Source organism: Aotus nancymaae, unplaced genomic scaffold, assembly GCF_030222135.1.
Source record: "Aotus nancymaae isolate 86718 unplaced genomic scaffold, 86718_ANA_hifiasm-v0.15.2.pri h1tg000053l, whole genome shotgun sequence".
In the NCBI taxonomy this organism is placed as follows: Eukaryota; Metazoa; Chordata; class Mammalia; order Primates; family Aotidae; genus Aotus; species Aotus nancymaae.
This window is the reverse complement of record NW_026988467.1, coordinates 16,456,884-16,474,004: the sequence shown is the minus strand read 5'-3', so window position 1 is coordinate 16,474,004 and position 17,121 is coordinate 16,456,884. Positions and strand designations below refer to the sequence as shown.

Below are 17,121 nucleotides of genomic sequence, written 5' to 3'. Positions count from 1 at the left end.
CATCTGAAGGCACAGGGGAGACTTTAGCACCAAAGCAGTGATGACATCACTGAAGGCCAAAGAGCAATTAGTATCTGAGTGGTGCCACAATGCAACACATGGTTTACTCATTACATACAGTCTAAAGAATTCTTCAGGGGCTCAGGAGAAATCTCCTTTTCTTCTGAAAGAAAGAGAAATATATATTCTGTACATACTTTGACATATTTTCCGTGTAGGAGATATGGAGCCTGGAAATCATGCTGACAGTTGGAGTAAGCCATTCCTAATCCCATGCCAGAACCGAAGGCTAATGGCCACATTCTTCCTAGTGAGCAGAAAAGGGAAAATCCCAATAGGGAACTATTAAGAGAAGATAAAGCTCCCCATCCTCTTAAATACATTTCACTTAGGGTTCAATAAATATTCAACATGCATCATATTAATGACTATAACAACCATACATTTTTATCAATGTTTCATTAATGGTCCCCAAAATGAGGAGGTGTAAATTAGTAAAGTTATTTATTTAGCAAATATTTGTTAAATGCCTATGCTGATAAGTTTGAGGAAAATTAGTAAAATATGAAAACAGTAGATAAACCTTTTAACTTTTTTATATCAGTTCTAATCATCTGCTTGTTTTAACTAATTTCTTAGCCATTAAGATGTGTGAATTCTAAAAAGATGTAAGCATTTTCCCAATATTTACATACTTTGATTATAATAGTAAGTCATGGGGTTTACTTAAGCCACTCTGTACATGATTCTTTGATATCAGCACTATGTGTTAAGTATGATTCTCTAGTCAAGTACTTCCCACTAGTTCTTCATGGAAAGAGGTCAAAATGATCCCTTTGGCATCTATTCAATATCCAAACTTCAGAGGTTCTTCCACAGAATGAAAAGAATATTGCCTGCCTTTTGCTTAGGAGAATTTTTGATCAAGAAGTATGTGTATTTCCGGTCTGCTTGTTTCTATTACCAGCAGGATTTGCATTTTCAATTCCTCTAGCAAAAATTACAATTAATTAGAAATAGTTGAGCATGTAGACTTGGCCAAATGATTCACTGGCATCAAGTACGGGCTTCTGCAATGATATCATATTTAGGATAACAGGCTCCCTGCCTCAGTGCCCTGGGGGAATACTGGAGATGCCTGACCCATTTCGACCTCTTTCAAGTCCACATTCTTTATCTAACTCATTTTATAATGGCCTACCTAACCCCACAAATGGATGGGTTCCAGTGTGTCCCCTGGAAGTGTCCCTACTACATACACATATACACTACAACATCGTGTTGAAAAGACAGTAAGAGTCACACTTACTTTTAAAGAAGGTAAGTGAGAAAACAATTCCTAATCCAAAACCAGTACCTACAAAGAGAAAAAAACATGACAAATCTCATAACAGTAACAATAACATTAACATTTCTTAAATGGAAACATCATATAACAGATTTTTTTCATAATTTGGTAGAGAATTAATTTTCTAATTTCTAACTGTCTTTATTTGTCAGAGATTGTATAGATGCCTTTGGTTCTCCTGCCCAGCAGGAAATAAAAACTTGACTCCCTATTCTGTCTAGACAAGTTGCAGGGTGTGGGGCAGGGGAACAAGCCAGGAGACTACTCTAGAGTCAACCCTCTCTACACTGACAAGTAGCCTCCAGCATCCTGCGCTCTCCTACCAACCTCAAAGAGGGATACCACAGCCAAAACGTGAGATAGTGTCAACAGGAAGCTCCCCTTGTCACCTTGGCGCTTGGAATGATGGCTACTTTTTGAGGAGGATAAAAAGCAGAGATCCATAACAATTCCTAAGGGCTGTGCAATCAAACAAGCCAGAACATCTAGACAGAAGAGAAAGACGTCCCTCCAGAGCCTCAGATAAAGAAAATGACTTGCCCAAAAATACTGTTTAGTTAGTTGCAGAACAGTGATCTGGGCTCAAATCTGTCAGACTCCAATGCCACTGTACCCACCATGTCCAGACGTTGGATTCCTCTACAGTTTCAACCCCTAAATGATTACTACCCCTCAAGGGAAATTGGAATGTTAAGATTTCTACTGCCAGTGAAATAACAGCCAAAACATGACTGTGCTCCCCATACAGCTCAGAATGCTAGACAACCCGGGTAGTAACAAGTCTTCACAAAGCCAAAAGGGCCTGTTCAGATTCATTCCCAGGCTAATCCTACTGCACAAGTCACAGACACAAGAAGTCAACCTGGTAGGTGTGATTCAAGAACCTCAGAGACATGGAAGCCATTGATATTGATACCTTGGCAAGACTCTGCTGTTGCTTGGTTTATAAAATGGCACAGGGTTCAACTTTAAGGCGACTTGTCTCACTCCTTGCAGCTGTAAGATGAGTAAGACACAATTTTGGTACTAGAAAATGAGGTAAAGGATTTGGACTGGCTTACAGATTCCAAACCAGGCAATGGGATGAGGAGATAGGCCAGTAAAAACATAATGGCTTACAATCAGAGCTTTTGCTCTTCTCCATCTGGAGGCAATTTTTTTGGCAAAGAAATCAAAAGCCCCAAAGGAAAATATTTCAGCATTTTTCTTGTCCCTCTGACTCCACGCCTGTCTCTTCTATTTTCTCCCAAGGAGAAAAAGCTCTCTGATGCTCAACTTTTCCTAGCAGTAGACCAAGAATGATGCCGACTCCACTGCTAACAGTATCACTCAATCAAAAAGATGAGCAATGCTTCCACATCAAGCAATATCAAGTAGAAAATCTTCAATCTCTAGAATTCAGAAATATGCCCAACCACCCAGTTTTGCTCCTATTATAGGCATTTACCTGCAAGTACAAATATGAAATAAAAATCACAGTTCAGACCAGCAAAAAGGAGTTATCAAAGAATGTGCTCTATGGTCTTAGCAGCCCAGTTTAACTAACGAGGCTACTATGTCTTCAATTCTTAAGGGTGATTTTTCCCTCATTTCTATATTTTAAAGACAAAAAGTAATAAGACTATTCTCTTCAGAAAAAAATAATTCAGAAAATGATTTTTAATTGCAATGTTTTACTCAAAGTTAGCTATCTCAGTTACTTAAAAGATAAACAATGGGAGAACCGCTGATGAGTTTTACAGATTCAAGTTCTCACATGCACAATTCTCTTTTAAAAGGCAACATGTTGCTTCAAAGAAGTCCCACCTGATCGGGGGACACCAACTCTGCAGCTGTTTCCACTAAAGATTGGCACCTCTAGGCCAGGTTTAAACTTTGTAACAATAAAACATGAAAGGTTTGTCTTACAATAAAAACAAACCAACATGGAAAAGAGAAGAGTTTTCTCTGCCCTTGGCCACTTTTTGTTGTTGTTGCATGACAAGCTCTTTTGAAGGAAAAAAGCCAAAGGAAAAAGTACAAAGCATTTTTCACCCTCCCTGGAAGCAAATATTTAACAATGAATACAGTTTATATAACTTTGCCTTCCCCAACTTAAGCCTGTTCTCAAAAGTCCATGCTGTCTGAAATGACAAATAACCCTAAAGTAAAGAAATGCCTGATTATAGGTACACATCTTCTTCATGGCAAAGACCAGTTGCGGGCGTGTGGTGGGGGGTGGGGAACACAACAAAAGAGCCTTATGGAATGAACATTAGGCACAGGGCCATGCTCTAAAACCATGTCTTTTGGAGAAGAAAAAGAATTGGCACATATTCCTCTAAAATGAAATTACTCCAAATCAATCTAACCATGCAATTTAATGCATGCTTAGTGCCCGACAGAACATCATAAAACCAACTAGTAGATAAGCTTACATTTTTAAGAAGGAGCAATTCCTTAACATTTCATCAGATGCTATTTTAGCAGTAAAAAGAACAGAGAACTCTGCGCCCATGAACTATATATAGAATACTGATAAGATACATAAAATAAAAGGCCTTATATCTTATGCCTAAGAGAATTTTACAAATTTAAAAAGAGAACAACCAATGGAGGCCCAGTAATGTATACCTTAAGCCACCTTTTGGTAAGAAAAGGGAAGAAAATGTATGTTGTTGGCCATTACAGTTATGGACAATTTCTAGTTGCTCAATGCAACTTTATTTTATATTTAGAAAAATCTTTTGTTCTCACCATGCCACAGATCATAAAGCTTTACTTCACTGCATATAATTAGAAGCAAACATAATCAGCAGGAATTAACAAGTAGGCTATAATATTTGATTGCAGTCTTTGGGTAGCAATGTATTTTGGATGTTAGCCCCTAATAGAACAAGTTGTAGTCATATATGCTCCTGTACAACCAACTTTGCAATTGCCTATGGACTTTCAATGAAGGAAGAACAACTCACTGAAGAGGAACAGGAAAAAAAAATACAGAAATTCATGTCTATAAAACATGTCTATAAAAGATCACAGGGGGGAAAAAGACTATAGAACTAATAACCTATGGCTATTATTAAGACCTCACTTCAGCTTACACGTAACATTTTAAACAAGGTTCCTATATTCATAAGCCTAAAGTATAGTCATCAGTGCCAAATTTTAATGTACATCTAAAAGATTATTTAAAATAGCAAAGTAACTCCATTTTATTTTGTGTAACTTACATCAAGATGCATGAGCAAAAACTAAAAACTTAAGTACCATATTCACTGGCAGTTCACAAATATGAGGAGCTATAGGAATTACCAGTCTTTAAGATCCTAGAAGCCTTCAATTTTTCATTCTTACATGTCTGAAAGAGAAGATCTAATTTCCAAAAAAATGCACGATGTACTCTCCTGCTGAGTGAGTGGCCAGAACACTGATGCTGCAGCAAGACAGGCTGGGCCCAAGCCGCTGCTCCAGGCCCTACAAGTCAGCTCTGAGTCAACCCTGCCCAGCCTCAACCTGTTCATCTATAGAGTGAAAACAACCTTACAGTGTTGCTATATTAGAAAAATAGAAAGTCTCTAATAGTGTCTAATATGGAACTCACTAAGTGGAAGTAAGTTGTGCCACCGCCCTGACAGAAAATGTCAGAAGCTTAATATAGGCCGTGTGCAGCAGCTCATGCCTGTAATCCCAGCACATTAGGAGGCTGAGGTGGGAAGATCACTTGAGCCCAGGAGTTTGAAACCAGCCTGGGCAACATAATGAGACTGTATCTCTACAAAAAACAACAAAACATCATAATAATAATAATAATAAATAAAAATCAGCCAGGCATGACAGTGCATGCCTGTGTTCCCAGCTACTAAGGAGGCTTGGGTGGGAGGATCACTTTAGCCTGGGAGGCTGAGGCTGCAGTGAGCCATGATCATACCACTGTACTCCAGCCTGGGCAACAGAGACCTTGCTTTAAAAAAAAAAAAAAAATGCGGGGCCGGGCGCGGTGGCTCACACCTATAATCCCAGCACTTTGGGAGGCCGAGGCGGAGGGATCACGAGATCAAGAGATCGAGACCATCCTGGTCAACAAGGTGAAACCCCGTCTCTACTAAAAATACAAAAATTAGCTGGGCATGGTGGCACGCGCCTATAGCCCCAGCTACTCGGGAGGCTGAGGCAGGAAAATTGCTTGAACCCAGGAGGCGGAGGTTGCGGTGAGCTGAGATCACGCCATTGCACTCCAGCCTGGGTAACAAGAGCAAAACTCCATCTCAAAAAAACAAAAAAAGTGTACTATAATAGCTAATCCTTTATTAAAATACAACTCACTGGCTGCGTAGGATCACACTGTGGATAAGCCACAGCTGAAAATCAGAATCGGTTTTTTCCTACCCTTTGCACAGTTGACTATATTTCATCAACTTAAGCAATTTTTCTGTGTGTGTGTGTCTGTGTGTGTGTGTGTGTGTCTGTGTGTGTGCATAATTTTTTAATAGAGGATCCTTTCAGTCTTACTGCTGAACTAGACCATTTTGCTTTAAAAATGTAATCAATATTTTCCTAGAGCTGTCTTGTGTCTAATAAAGCTGTATTTGTGCTTTGAACATGAATTTATATCAAATTGACCTATTTATAATGGGCATGCTTCCTGTTCAATCATGTTTCTGTCAACGCTATTACAATCACCAAATGCATGTGTTGTGACAGAACAAATAAGAACGTGCTTTTATAGAAAATACCCTTAGAACTTGGTTTAGTGAGAATTACATTTCCAAGACACATTCCTGATTTATGAAAGATGCTCAGGGCCCCATTAATGAGGGAAAAAAATAGTTTTAAGTCAGCTTCAAACTGTGTTACTTAATCCTTTGAGGAAAAGACAGACTGTCCCAGGTGTCCACATCTAAATGCCAAGTCATGTGAATTAACCAAGAAAGTGTGCCAGACCAAAGACCCAGAGATGGTAAATTTAGTCTGTATTAATCAGCTTCTCAAAAGTCAACATTGCCACCAGGTATTTAGGAAACATACTAAGAAGATGACTATTTTACAAGACGTTACTCTTCCTGTGGCTATGTGGACTAGACAGGGGCTGAACATCTGCAGGGATTTCTCGGTGGACATCAGTTACCACGATTCTGATTAGAACAAGCAAACAAACCAGGCAATGGAAAGAAACAAAGATATGAAAGGTAACTGTGGAGTCATTACTGATGTGCTCTGGCTCAAGAAAAGCCAAACCCAAAAAGGGGTCCTTTTAAATGAGTGTGTACAGCACTTAGTTCAACTTTCAGAATTCTGACAGCCAAACAGCTTTCAAGAATGGATAAAACAAGAAACATAGTTGGAGACATTTTACTGAAATATAATTAGTTAATGCACATGTGAGTACAGTATGTAGGAAAATGAGAAGAAGCTCTGAAGATTATTAAAGGGAAGCTGAGAAAAAAAGATACAAAATTGTTCAGTTTAGATAAACACAATAAAAGACAGATCACATTTGTAGGAGGGGGTGTGCTTTGGAGATATTAACATCTGTAGTGTCAGGTAGTGTACCACATTAGAAAGCTTATTATGAAAACCTCATATTATGATGAAACCTTATGAAAACCTATAAAAAGTAGAATTCAAACCCAGGTTGTCTGACTCCGAGTCATGGCTCTTTCCTACACAAAGGTAGACCTCATGGAGAGGTCAGCAGAGCAGCAAGGGAACTGTCTCTCATTACATATGACAACAATGTGTTTCTCTGGATTTTAACACTATCCATGGTTAATTCATGACTGTTACTCTGCAGCCCCTCAAGGAAACAGAAACCACAGATGACTGACTTATAGAAGTGGTAACAAAAACCTGAATTACTTAAAATCAATGAGAAATAGTCAACAAAACAAGCCAGAAAATATTTCCTCCCCTCTGTGCACTGGCTGGAGATACAATGAATCCAAATGGGCTGAGGCCGATAAACTGCTGAAAAGGGTATATGGAGTCCCTTTTCCCCTAAATCTCCAGTATCTCAAGCTCCTTCTCATCCATGCCACCAGTAAGTGGATTCTCATCTTTGTGAAATTAAATATAAGAATTGGGGATTCATTCTATTCTATTTATACATCATTATAGCTATTTTGTTGCTGCCTATTCCTATGATTCAAGTAAAAAAGTCAATGGAGAGTGGCTGGGTGCGGTAGCTCACACCTGTAATCCCAGCACTTTGGGAGGTCGAGGCAGGTGGATCACCTGAGGTCAGGAGTTCGAGACTAGCCTGACCAACATGGAGAAACCCCGTCTCTACTAAAAATACAAAATTAGCCGGGTGTGGTGGCACATGGTAATCCCAGCTACTCTGGAGGCTGAGGCAGGAGAATCACTTGAACCTGGGAGGTGGAGGTTGCAGTGAGCCAAGATCGCGCCATTGCACTCCAGCCTGGGCAATAAGAACAAAACTCCATCTCAAAAAAAAAAAAAAAAAAATTCAATGGAGAAACTACCAATAACGTATTTCCCTTACACACATTGACTTGATCAACATTTATTAAGTAAAAGGCACTGGGGAAGATTTCCTTTATCCTTGGAGAGTATCAGTCTAGTACAGAGTGTTTATACTTTGCAAAATGGGAAGTTTAGCAGGGCGTGGTGGTGAACACCTGTAGTCCCATCAGGGGATGCTGAGGTGGGAGGATCATTTGAGCCTGGGAAGTCAAGGCTGCAGTGAGCCCTGATTGTGCCACTGTACTCCAACCTGGGCAACAGAGTGAGACCCTGTCCGGGGGAAAAAAAAAAAAAAAAAAAAGGAAAAGTGTTGTACAATGATTATTCTTCAGTTCTGAGATTATGTGGATTTGGGACAGGTTGAAACAATTGTGAATACTATTAGATTATTTACTATCTGTGTCTCTCAGTCCTTCTCCATGTGCCGGTTTCTGCATATGGCAAAGAAGAATACTAACAGTGCCCATCTCTAACTGGGGAATAGTGAGGATGAAACCACATGAGATGTGTAAAACACTTGGAAAAACAGTAAATTGCATATAGTAACTGTGATTCATCTTGTTCCCCCACAAAAAACATTTCAAGAACAAACCAAAAGTCCAAATATTTACTGAGCACCAAAGGGCAAGAGTACTGGCTTCAGCAAGGGTCAGAGAGAAAACAAGACAGTTTCTTCCCTGGGGAGCTTGTGATTAAGAAGTGTAAGAAGTCAGAAGTCCATTTTACCCAAAAAACTGACCAAAAGCAAAACCTCAGTGCATGAGAGGACAGTGTTCTGTGGGTTCAGAGAAGGAGAGTGGGAACACTTTTGACTAAGAAGATTTATTTTTTTTAAGTCTTCAAGAAGGTAGCATTTGAGCTGTCTCAGAGGAAGGGCAGACATTTAACAGCCAGAGTTTGCGGGGACAGGAACGCAATCCACTCAATGGCAGAAAAGCAGGGCTGTGCAGGTAAATGAGTAGCCCAATCGAGCTGAAGCAAGAGGCACATCCTGGAGGACAGCAGGAAAGGAGGCTACAAAGGAATCTTGGGCCATTCGGCAGAAGACACCAGAAGCTGAGTCTGCAGCACTTCATTCAGTCAGCAGTGGGCTTCCCTAAAGAGTGTTTTAGAAGGAGTAACATGACTGAAGCTCCACTCTAGGAAGATTCTTCTAAGGTGTGTAGGATTGCTTGGAAAGGAAGAGCATTTTGTTGGCAGAATTTACAGGACTTAATAATTAAGAGATTGAGTGATGTGTGTGTGTGTGTGTGTGTCTCTAAGAGAGAGAAGAGTGAATCTGTGTGTGAAAGAGTGTGTGTATGTGTGAAAGAAAGTGAGAGTGTGTGTATGGGGGGGTATGTGTGTGTTGTGTTTATCTGGGCTTTTTTATAAGGTGAGGTGAGTGGGAGAAGACTGTCAAAGAAAAAAGCTGAGAAGTTCTACCTGGATAATTAAAAAACACTGATGCTATTTAAAACAGACATCAGATAATCTTTTAACACTAAATTCCCTTAACCTAAAATATAACTTGATTCTTGAACCTGGGAGGCAAAGGTTGCAGTGAGCTGCGATCATGCCGCTGCACTGCAGCCTGGGTGACAGAGCGGGACTCTGCCTCAAAAATAAATGAATAAATAGATAAATAAAATATCATCTATATTGTTTTTTGGAATAGTAAATAAAGGGAATAGCAATCACGAAGCACGCTCAAGGATTAAATTTTCTCATCTAATCTTCACAGTAAACTTATTTTATGAGTCCCATTTTCAGAGATACTGAGGCACAGAAAGGTGAAATCACTTGCCTCAGATCAGGCATCTGAAACGTGAGCCCAGGCAGCCCGACTCCAGAGGCATGATGCTTCATCACCACGCTATATTGCTCCCAGTGTAGCCTCCTCACAGACATATGAAGCTATTATAATAAATTTTAAACCCACCACAGGAAAACTAAACATCTTCCAAACTTCCTTCTGGCCAACGCTATGTGTGGGCATTTCCTTAATTATACAAACTGTGTACCTACTGTGTGTCAGGCACTATGCGGAGCCCTAGGGAATGATAAGCTCTTGCACTAAGGTCACTGTTCTAGTGTTGGAACCAACTGATAATTATACCCACAAAGTACAAGGTACAATGACAAAAACAGATGTACAAGGAACACTATGGAGGATATCCAAACTGTCCTGGAGGGTTAGAGAAGGAAGAGGGAGGGAAAGTGGCAAGAGATAGGAGCTACAACCTCCCTGCTGCCAAATTATGAAGTGTGAGGTAGGAGATAAAGCAAGACAACTTTTTATGTCATCCATGCTAAGGATTGTGGCCTCTATCCTGTAAGCAATAAGGAAGCAAGAGACAGAATTAAATAGAGAAGCTATACATCACATGTGTACTTTATGCAGTTCACTCTGGCAGCAATGAATACAAATCTGAAGAAGCCTCCATCAGAGAGGAAAACATCAGTTGGCTTCTGAAGCCCCAAAGCAAAGGCAAGTGGGAGCCAGGGTCCAGACTTCAGACTCTTCTCAGATCATCTGACTGGAAATGGTACCATCGTGTATCCTGTGGTCTCTCAACAGCCCTCCCTCAACCTTTCCTGTATTCCATTGTAGGCAGAAATGAAAGAGATGGTATGGAAGACAACCAGCACAGGTAAAAGCAAGGGCTTGACCAGGACTAGGAACTTCTGAGAAGCTGGAAATGACCACGCTTAATGACAATGCATAGGTCAGGGATCTATAGGAAAGAGTATATTGGAAAGCCTCATGGACAAAGATAAACAGAAAAAGCAGTCAAATATTTTTAAGTATACCCACGTTTCTGCATTTAAGATGTGTTGACAGAAATGATGATATCCCAAGTCAGCATTTGAAAAGGTGTTGAAAGAACGTGCCTGAATTTCAGGCTGAGAGCCTGCTAAAATCTAGCAAGGACAGTAAGGTCAGAAAGCAGCACCCAGCTGCTATGATAGTACAGTGGCACTCTAGAATCTTACTTTTTTGAGACAGAGTGTCACTGTGTTGCCCAGGCTGGAGTGCAGTGGTGTGATCTTGGCACACTACAACCTACGTCTCCTGGTTCAAGTGATTCTCAGGTCTCAGCCTCCCAATTGAGTAGGTGGGATTGTAAGCGTGTGCCTCCCACCCGGCTAATTTTTGTATTTTTAATGGAGACAGGGTTTCACCATGTTGGCCAGGCTGGTCTTGAACTCCTGATCTCAAGTGATCCACCTGCCTTTTTGGCCTCCCAAAGTGCTGGGAATACAGGCGTGAGCCACCACGCCTGGCTAGTCTTTCTTAAAGGCTGCACTACTCTACCAAACTCCATAAAAAAACCTCTCTGGGCTGGGCATGGTGGCTCAAGAGGTCAGGGGGGTTTGAGATCAGCTTGACCAACATGGTGAAACCCCATCCGTACTAAAAAATACAAAAAAATTAGCCGGGTGTGGTGGTACACACCTATAATCTCAGCTACTCAGGAGGCTGAGGGAGGAGAATCATTTGAACTCAGAAGGTGGAGGCTGCAGTGAGTCAAGATCACACCATTCCACTCCAGCCTGGGCGACAGTGAGACTCCATATCAAAAAACAAAACAAAACCAAAAAACCCCTCTCCAAATCCCTGAACATGCATACATTAGAAAACCAAAAATTTAGCTTTCATAAACTGAGTGAAGAAAAAGACACCTTTTTTTCCTGAGATGGAGTCTTGCTCCGTCGCCAGGCTGGAGTGCAGTGGCACAATCTCAGCTCACTGCAACCTCCGCCTCCCTATTCAAGTGATTCTCCTGCCTCAGCCTCCCAAGTAGCTGGGACTACAGGCGTATGCCACCATGCCCAGCTAATTTTTGCTATTTTTAGTAGAGACAGGGTTTAGCATTTCACCATGTTGGCCAGGCTGGTCTTGAACTCCTGACCTCAATTGATCTGCCCGCCTTGGCCTTCCAAAGTGCTGGTATTACAGGCGTGGGCCACCGCATCTGGCCTAAAAACATCTTCTAAAGTAAAAGTTATAAGCTAAAGTAAATTTCAAGTTGAGGCCAGGTATGGTGGCTCACACCTGTAATCCCAGCACTTTGAGAGGGCAAGGCAGGAGTTCACTGGAGTCTAGGAGGTCGAGGCTGCAGTGAGATGGGATTGTGCCACTGCACTCCAGCCTGGGTGACAGAGTAAGATCCTGTCTCAAAAAGAAAAAAAAAATCAAGTGGCAGCTGTAATAAAGAGAAAGGTAAGTCTTCCTAATATTTTCTGGAAATACACAGAATTAGTAGAATTTGTTTTAGTGTCAAGACAAAATATGAGATTGAAACAGTAATATATTTTTGCTTTTAATCAGAATAGGATATTTATGAGCTCACAAGCTCATGGTTTTTCACATACAGGTCTATTCTGAAATAGTAAAGAAATAAAAAATTTTGACTGGGAGCAGTGGCTCATGCCTGTAATCCCAGCACTTTGGGAGGCTGTGGTGGGGGGAAATCACTTGAGGTCAGGAATTTGAGACCAGCCTGGCCAACATGGTGAAACACTAAACCCTGCCTCTATCAAAAATACAAAAAAATTAGCCAGGCATGGTGGTGGGCACCTGTAATCCCAACTACTTGGGAGACTGAGGCAGGAGAATTGCTCAAACCTGGGGGGTGGAGGTTGCAGTGAGCCAAGAACGTGCCACTGCACTCTAGCCGTCCAGCCTGGGTAGCAGAGTGAGACCCTGTCTCAAAAAAAAAAAAAAAAAAAAAAAAAAGAAACAAAGAATCAAAGAAAGAAAAAATTCCTACAGCAAATAAATTTCAATTTAGTCATCTGAAATGATGCCAAGAAACTAGTAGCTTTTTTAAGACTACTTTCCTGTAAAAAGTAAATTATGTTGCTTAAATCATTTGCTTTAGTTAATCATTTAAAATCTATCAAACAGGAATTCTGAGTGGTATATATGTGCAGGTTCTGACAAACAATGAGAAACATTTGTTCTAACTTGTAAACATTTGTCAAAGTAAGGTAAGTCTACAAATCTGTCGACAATTATGTCAGAGTGTTACGATAATTATAAATTATCCTAACCATCCTAATGGCTTAGGTTGGATAAAGAAAATTGAAGTAAAAGCACTGGATTTCAATTCCTCCCAAATACACCTCATCTCTCAGTATCCGTTAAGATCAATCTCCTAGCTGGGCATGGTGGTGCAAGCCTATAATCCCAGCTGTTTAGGAGGCTGAGGCAGTAGGATCACTTGAGCCCAGGAGGCAGAGGTTGCAGTGAGCCATGACTGCGCCACTGTACTCCAGCCTGGGCAACAGAGTAAGGCCTTGTCTCAAAAACAAACAAAACAATGGTGGTAGGGGCAAAGGGGTGGCTTCGATTTGCTTTCTTAAACCACCTCCTCGTTTATCTAGCGCCTCCAACATTTTTTCTGATTTGTACTCATTTATCCTTTCTTTCTTGTTTCTTTTGCGCTATCTATCTAAAGAGCATTTTAAAACATTCTCTACTTTCTATTTTTAAAAAAATGACAAGTTTACAAGACCTAAGAATTATGAGCTATGCTTTTTTTTTTTTTTCTTTTCTTTTGAGACAGTCTTGCTCTGTCACCAGGCTGGAGTACAGTGACGCAACTGCAACCTTTGCCTCCCGGGTTCAAGCAATTCTTCTGCCTCAGCCTCCCGAGTAGCTGGGACTACAGGTGTGTGTCACCACACCCAGCTAATTTTTGTATTTTTAGTAGAGACAGGGCTTCACCATGTTGGCCAGGATGGCCTCTATCTCTTGACCTCGTGATCCACCCACCTTGGCCTCCCAAAGTGCTGGGATTACAGGCATGAGTCACAGTGCCTGGCTGGGCTATGCTTTTTTAGTCATTCTAATTATTCTGTTTTTACCCCCTTTCCTTTACTTCATTAGACTAGTTTGTATTTCCTAGAAATTTATATGTAAATGGGATCACACAATATATACTCCTTTGTGTCCAGCTTCTATCACTCAACAAAATGATTCTGAAATGCATCCATGTTGTTGTAGGTTAACAGTAGTTGGTTTCCTTTTATTACTGATACTCCACATTTTGTTTTTCCATTAACCAACTGATGGATATCTGAGTTGTTTCCAGTTTTTAACTCTTACAAATAAAGCTGCTATGAACACGTGTGGACACGTTTTCAATTCTCTTTATCTATATCATATGCTTAACTTTGTAAGAAACTGTCAAACAGTTAGAAGTGCTTGAACCAGGGAGACAGAGGTTGCAGTAAGCCGAGATCAAGCCACTACATTCCAGTCTGGGCAACGGAGTGAGACTCCGTCTGAAAAGAAAAAAATATATATTAGCTATTTTAATGGGTATGTAGGTTTACCTGATGATTTTAATTTGCATTTCCCTAACAGCCACTGATTTTAAGTATTTCTTTGTGTGCTTATCTGCTATTGGTATAATTTTACCAATGTGTTGTCTTCTTCTGATTAAATTTATTATTATTATTTTTTAGATTAGCCTGATGTGGTAGCATGCACCTGTAGTACCAGCTACTTAGGAGGCTGAAGTGGGAGGCTGAGGCTGCAGTGAGCTGTGACTGTGCCACCACACTCCAGCCAGAGCAACAGAATGAGATTCCATTAAAAAAAAAAAAAAAAAAGCTGGGAGCAGTGGCTCACATCTTAATTGCAAAATTTTGGGAGGCTGGGGCAGGAGGATTGCATGAGGCCAGAAGTAGTAGCCTGAGCAATATAGTGAGACCCTGAGTCTACCAAAAAAAAAATAAAATAAAAAATTAAAATTAAGAGATCTTTATATGTATTCTAAGCCCTTTATCAGATATATGTACTACAAATATTTTCTCCCATTCTGTGGCTTGTCTTTTTGTTCTCTTAATGTTGCCATTCAAAGAGCAAAGGTTTTTAATTTTTATCAAATCCAGCATATCAGTTTTTTCTTTGAAACTTTTACTTTTTGTATCCCCCCCAATTTTTTTTTTTTTTTTTTTTTTGAAATGGAGTCTTACTCTGTTGCCCAGGCTGGAGTACAGTGGTACAATCTTGGCTCACCACAACCTCCACCTACCAGGTTCAAGTGATTCTCCTGCCTCAGTCTCCCAAGTAGCTGGGACTACAGGTGTACGCCACCATGCCCAGCTAATTTTTGTATTTTTAGTAGAGATGGGGTTTCACTACATTGGCCAGGCTGGTCTCAAACTCCTGACCTCGTAATCCACCTGCCTCAGCCTCCCAAAGTGCTGGGATTACAGGCATGAGACACTGCACCCCACTTGTATCCCCCAAAATCTTTTTGGACCCCAAGGTCACAAAGGATTTTCTCTTATAGATTTCATAGTTTCAGTTTTTATATTTAGCCCTATGATCCTTTTAAGTGAGGCTCATTTTTTTCTCTATATGGATACCTAGTTGTTTTAGCATGGTTTGTTGAAAAGATTTTCCTTCTCCATTAAATTGCTTTGTCAAAAATGAATTGACTGTATATTTATGGGTCTATTTCTGGACTTTATCCTAGTCTGCTGATTTATATGTGCATCTCTTCTCCAACATGGTCCATTAGTTTTACTGTAAGTCTTTTTTTTTTTTTTTTTTTATTAAAGAGAAAGAGAGAGAGAGAATGGGGAGGAGGAAAAAGGAAGAGAAAGAGAGAGAGAGAATGGGGAGGAGGAAAAAGGAAAAGAAAGAGGGAGAGAGAATGGGAGTATTGCTTTCTTGCCCAGTCTAGAATGCAATTTAGTAATGGGTATTGAAAACCTCTTGTATACTGATAATTATACTTAATGATGTAGTCAGGAAGGAATAAGGGAAGAAGATAACAAACAAACAGCCAACCAGTATTTCATTTAAACCTATGAAATGCTATGCGATTACTGAGGAGTGATTTACTTCCAATTATATAGTCACTTTTGGAATAGGTGTGAGGTGGTAATGTATGTTTTGTGTATTTGAAGTGGAGAGTTCTATAAATGTTTATTAAGTTTACTTGTTACGGGTCTAAGTTCAAGTCCTGAATATCCTTGTTAATTTTCTATCTCGTTGATCTATAGAATCGTTAGCTATTCTTGTTACATTGATCCTTTTACCATTATGTAATGTCCTTCTTTGCCTCTTTTGATCTTTGTTGCTTTAAAGTCTACTTTATCAGAGGCGAGAACTGCATCTCCTGCTTTTTGTTTATTTGTTTATTTTTACTCTCTGGTTGGTAAATCTTCCTCCTTCTCTTTGAGTCTTTGTGTATTGTTGCATATAAGATGGGTCTGGATGCAGCATACCGATGGGTTTTGGCTTTTTATCCAATTGAAATATATATAAGTTTAATACTGGCGTTTGATGCTAGGTGGCTGTTTTGCCCATTAGTTGATGTAAATTTTTCATTGTATTAATGTTCTTTGCTTTTTAATATATTTTTGGAAAGGCTGATATTGGTTGTTCCTTTATATGTATAGTGCTTCTTTCAGAAGCTCTTGTAAAGCAGGCCTGGTGGTGGTGAACTCTCTAAGTACTTGTTTGTTCGCAAAAGACTTAATTTTTCCTTCGCTCATAAAGCTTAGTTTGGCTGAATAGGAAATTCTGGGTTGAAAGTTCTTTTCTTTAAGGATGTTAAATATTGGTCCCCACTCTTTTCTGGCTTGTAGGGTTTCTACTGAGAGATCTGCTGTGAGTCTGATAGATTTCCCTTTGTGGGTAACCTGACCTTTCTCTCTGGCTGCCCTTAGTATTTTCTCCTTCATTTCAACCCTAATAAATCTGGCAATTATGTGCCTTGGGGTTGGTCTTCTTGAAGAATATCTTTGTGGTGTTCTCTGTATTACCTGGAGTTGAATATTACCTTGCCTTGCTAAGTTGGGAAAGTTTTCCTGAATGATGTCCTGAAGAGTATTTTCCAACTTGGATTCATTCTCTTCATCACATTCAGGTACACCTATCAAACGTAGATTAGGACTTTTCACATAGTCCCATATTTCCTGGAGACTTTGCTCATTCCTTTTTATCCTTTTTTCTCCAATCTTGTCTTCTCGTTTCATTTCACTGAGCTGGTCCTCGACTTCTGATATCCTTTCTTCTGCTTGATTAATTCGACTGTTTAAGCTTGTGCATGCTTCGCGAAGTTCTCGTGTTGTGCTTTTCAGCTCCATCAATTCACTTATATTCCTCTCTAAATTGTCCATTCTCGTTAGCATTTCGTCAAACCTTTTTTTAAGGTTCTTGGTTTCTTTGCATTGGGTTAGAACAAGTTCTTTTAATTCACAGAAGTTTCTCATCACCCACATTTTGAAACCTGCTTCTGTTATTGGAACACACTCGTTCTCCATTAAGCCTTGTTCCGTTACTGATGAGGAATTGC

The 17,121-nt window shown here is 40.0% G+C and overlaps 1 protein-coding gene across 2 annotated transcripts in view; it reads right to left on the bottom strand.

The window, feature by feature from the left end:
- MICOS10 (mitochondrial contact site and cristae organizing system subunit 10) overlaps nt 1–17,121 on the bottom strand; it is a 31,437-nt gene that overhangs the window by 2,905 nt on the left and 11,411 nt on the right. For both annotated transcript variants that reach the window (XM_012440045.3, XM_012440044.2), the window contains exons 2-3: nt 1,310–1,357; nt 198–307 (exon numbers count right to left, since the gene is read on the bottom strand). In XM_012440045.3, the coding sequence (XP_012295468.1) occupies nt 198–307; nt 1,310–1,357 (158 nt within the window). The remainder of the gene's footprint in view (nt 1–197; nt 308–1,309; nt 1,358–17,121) is intronic.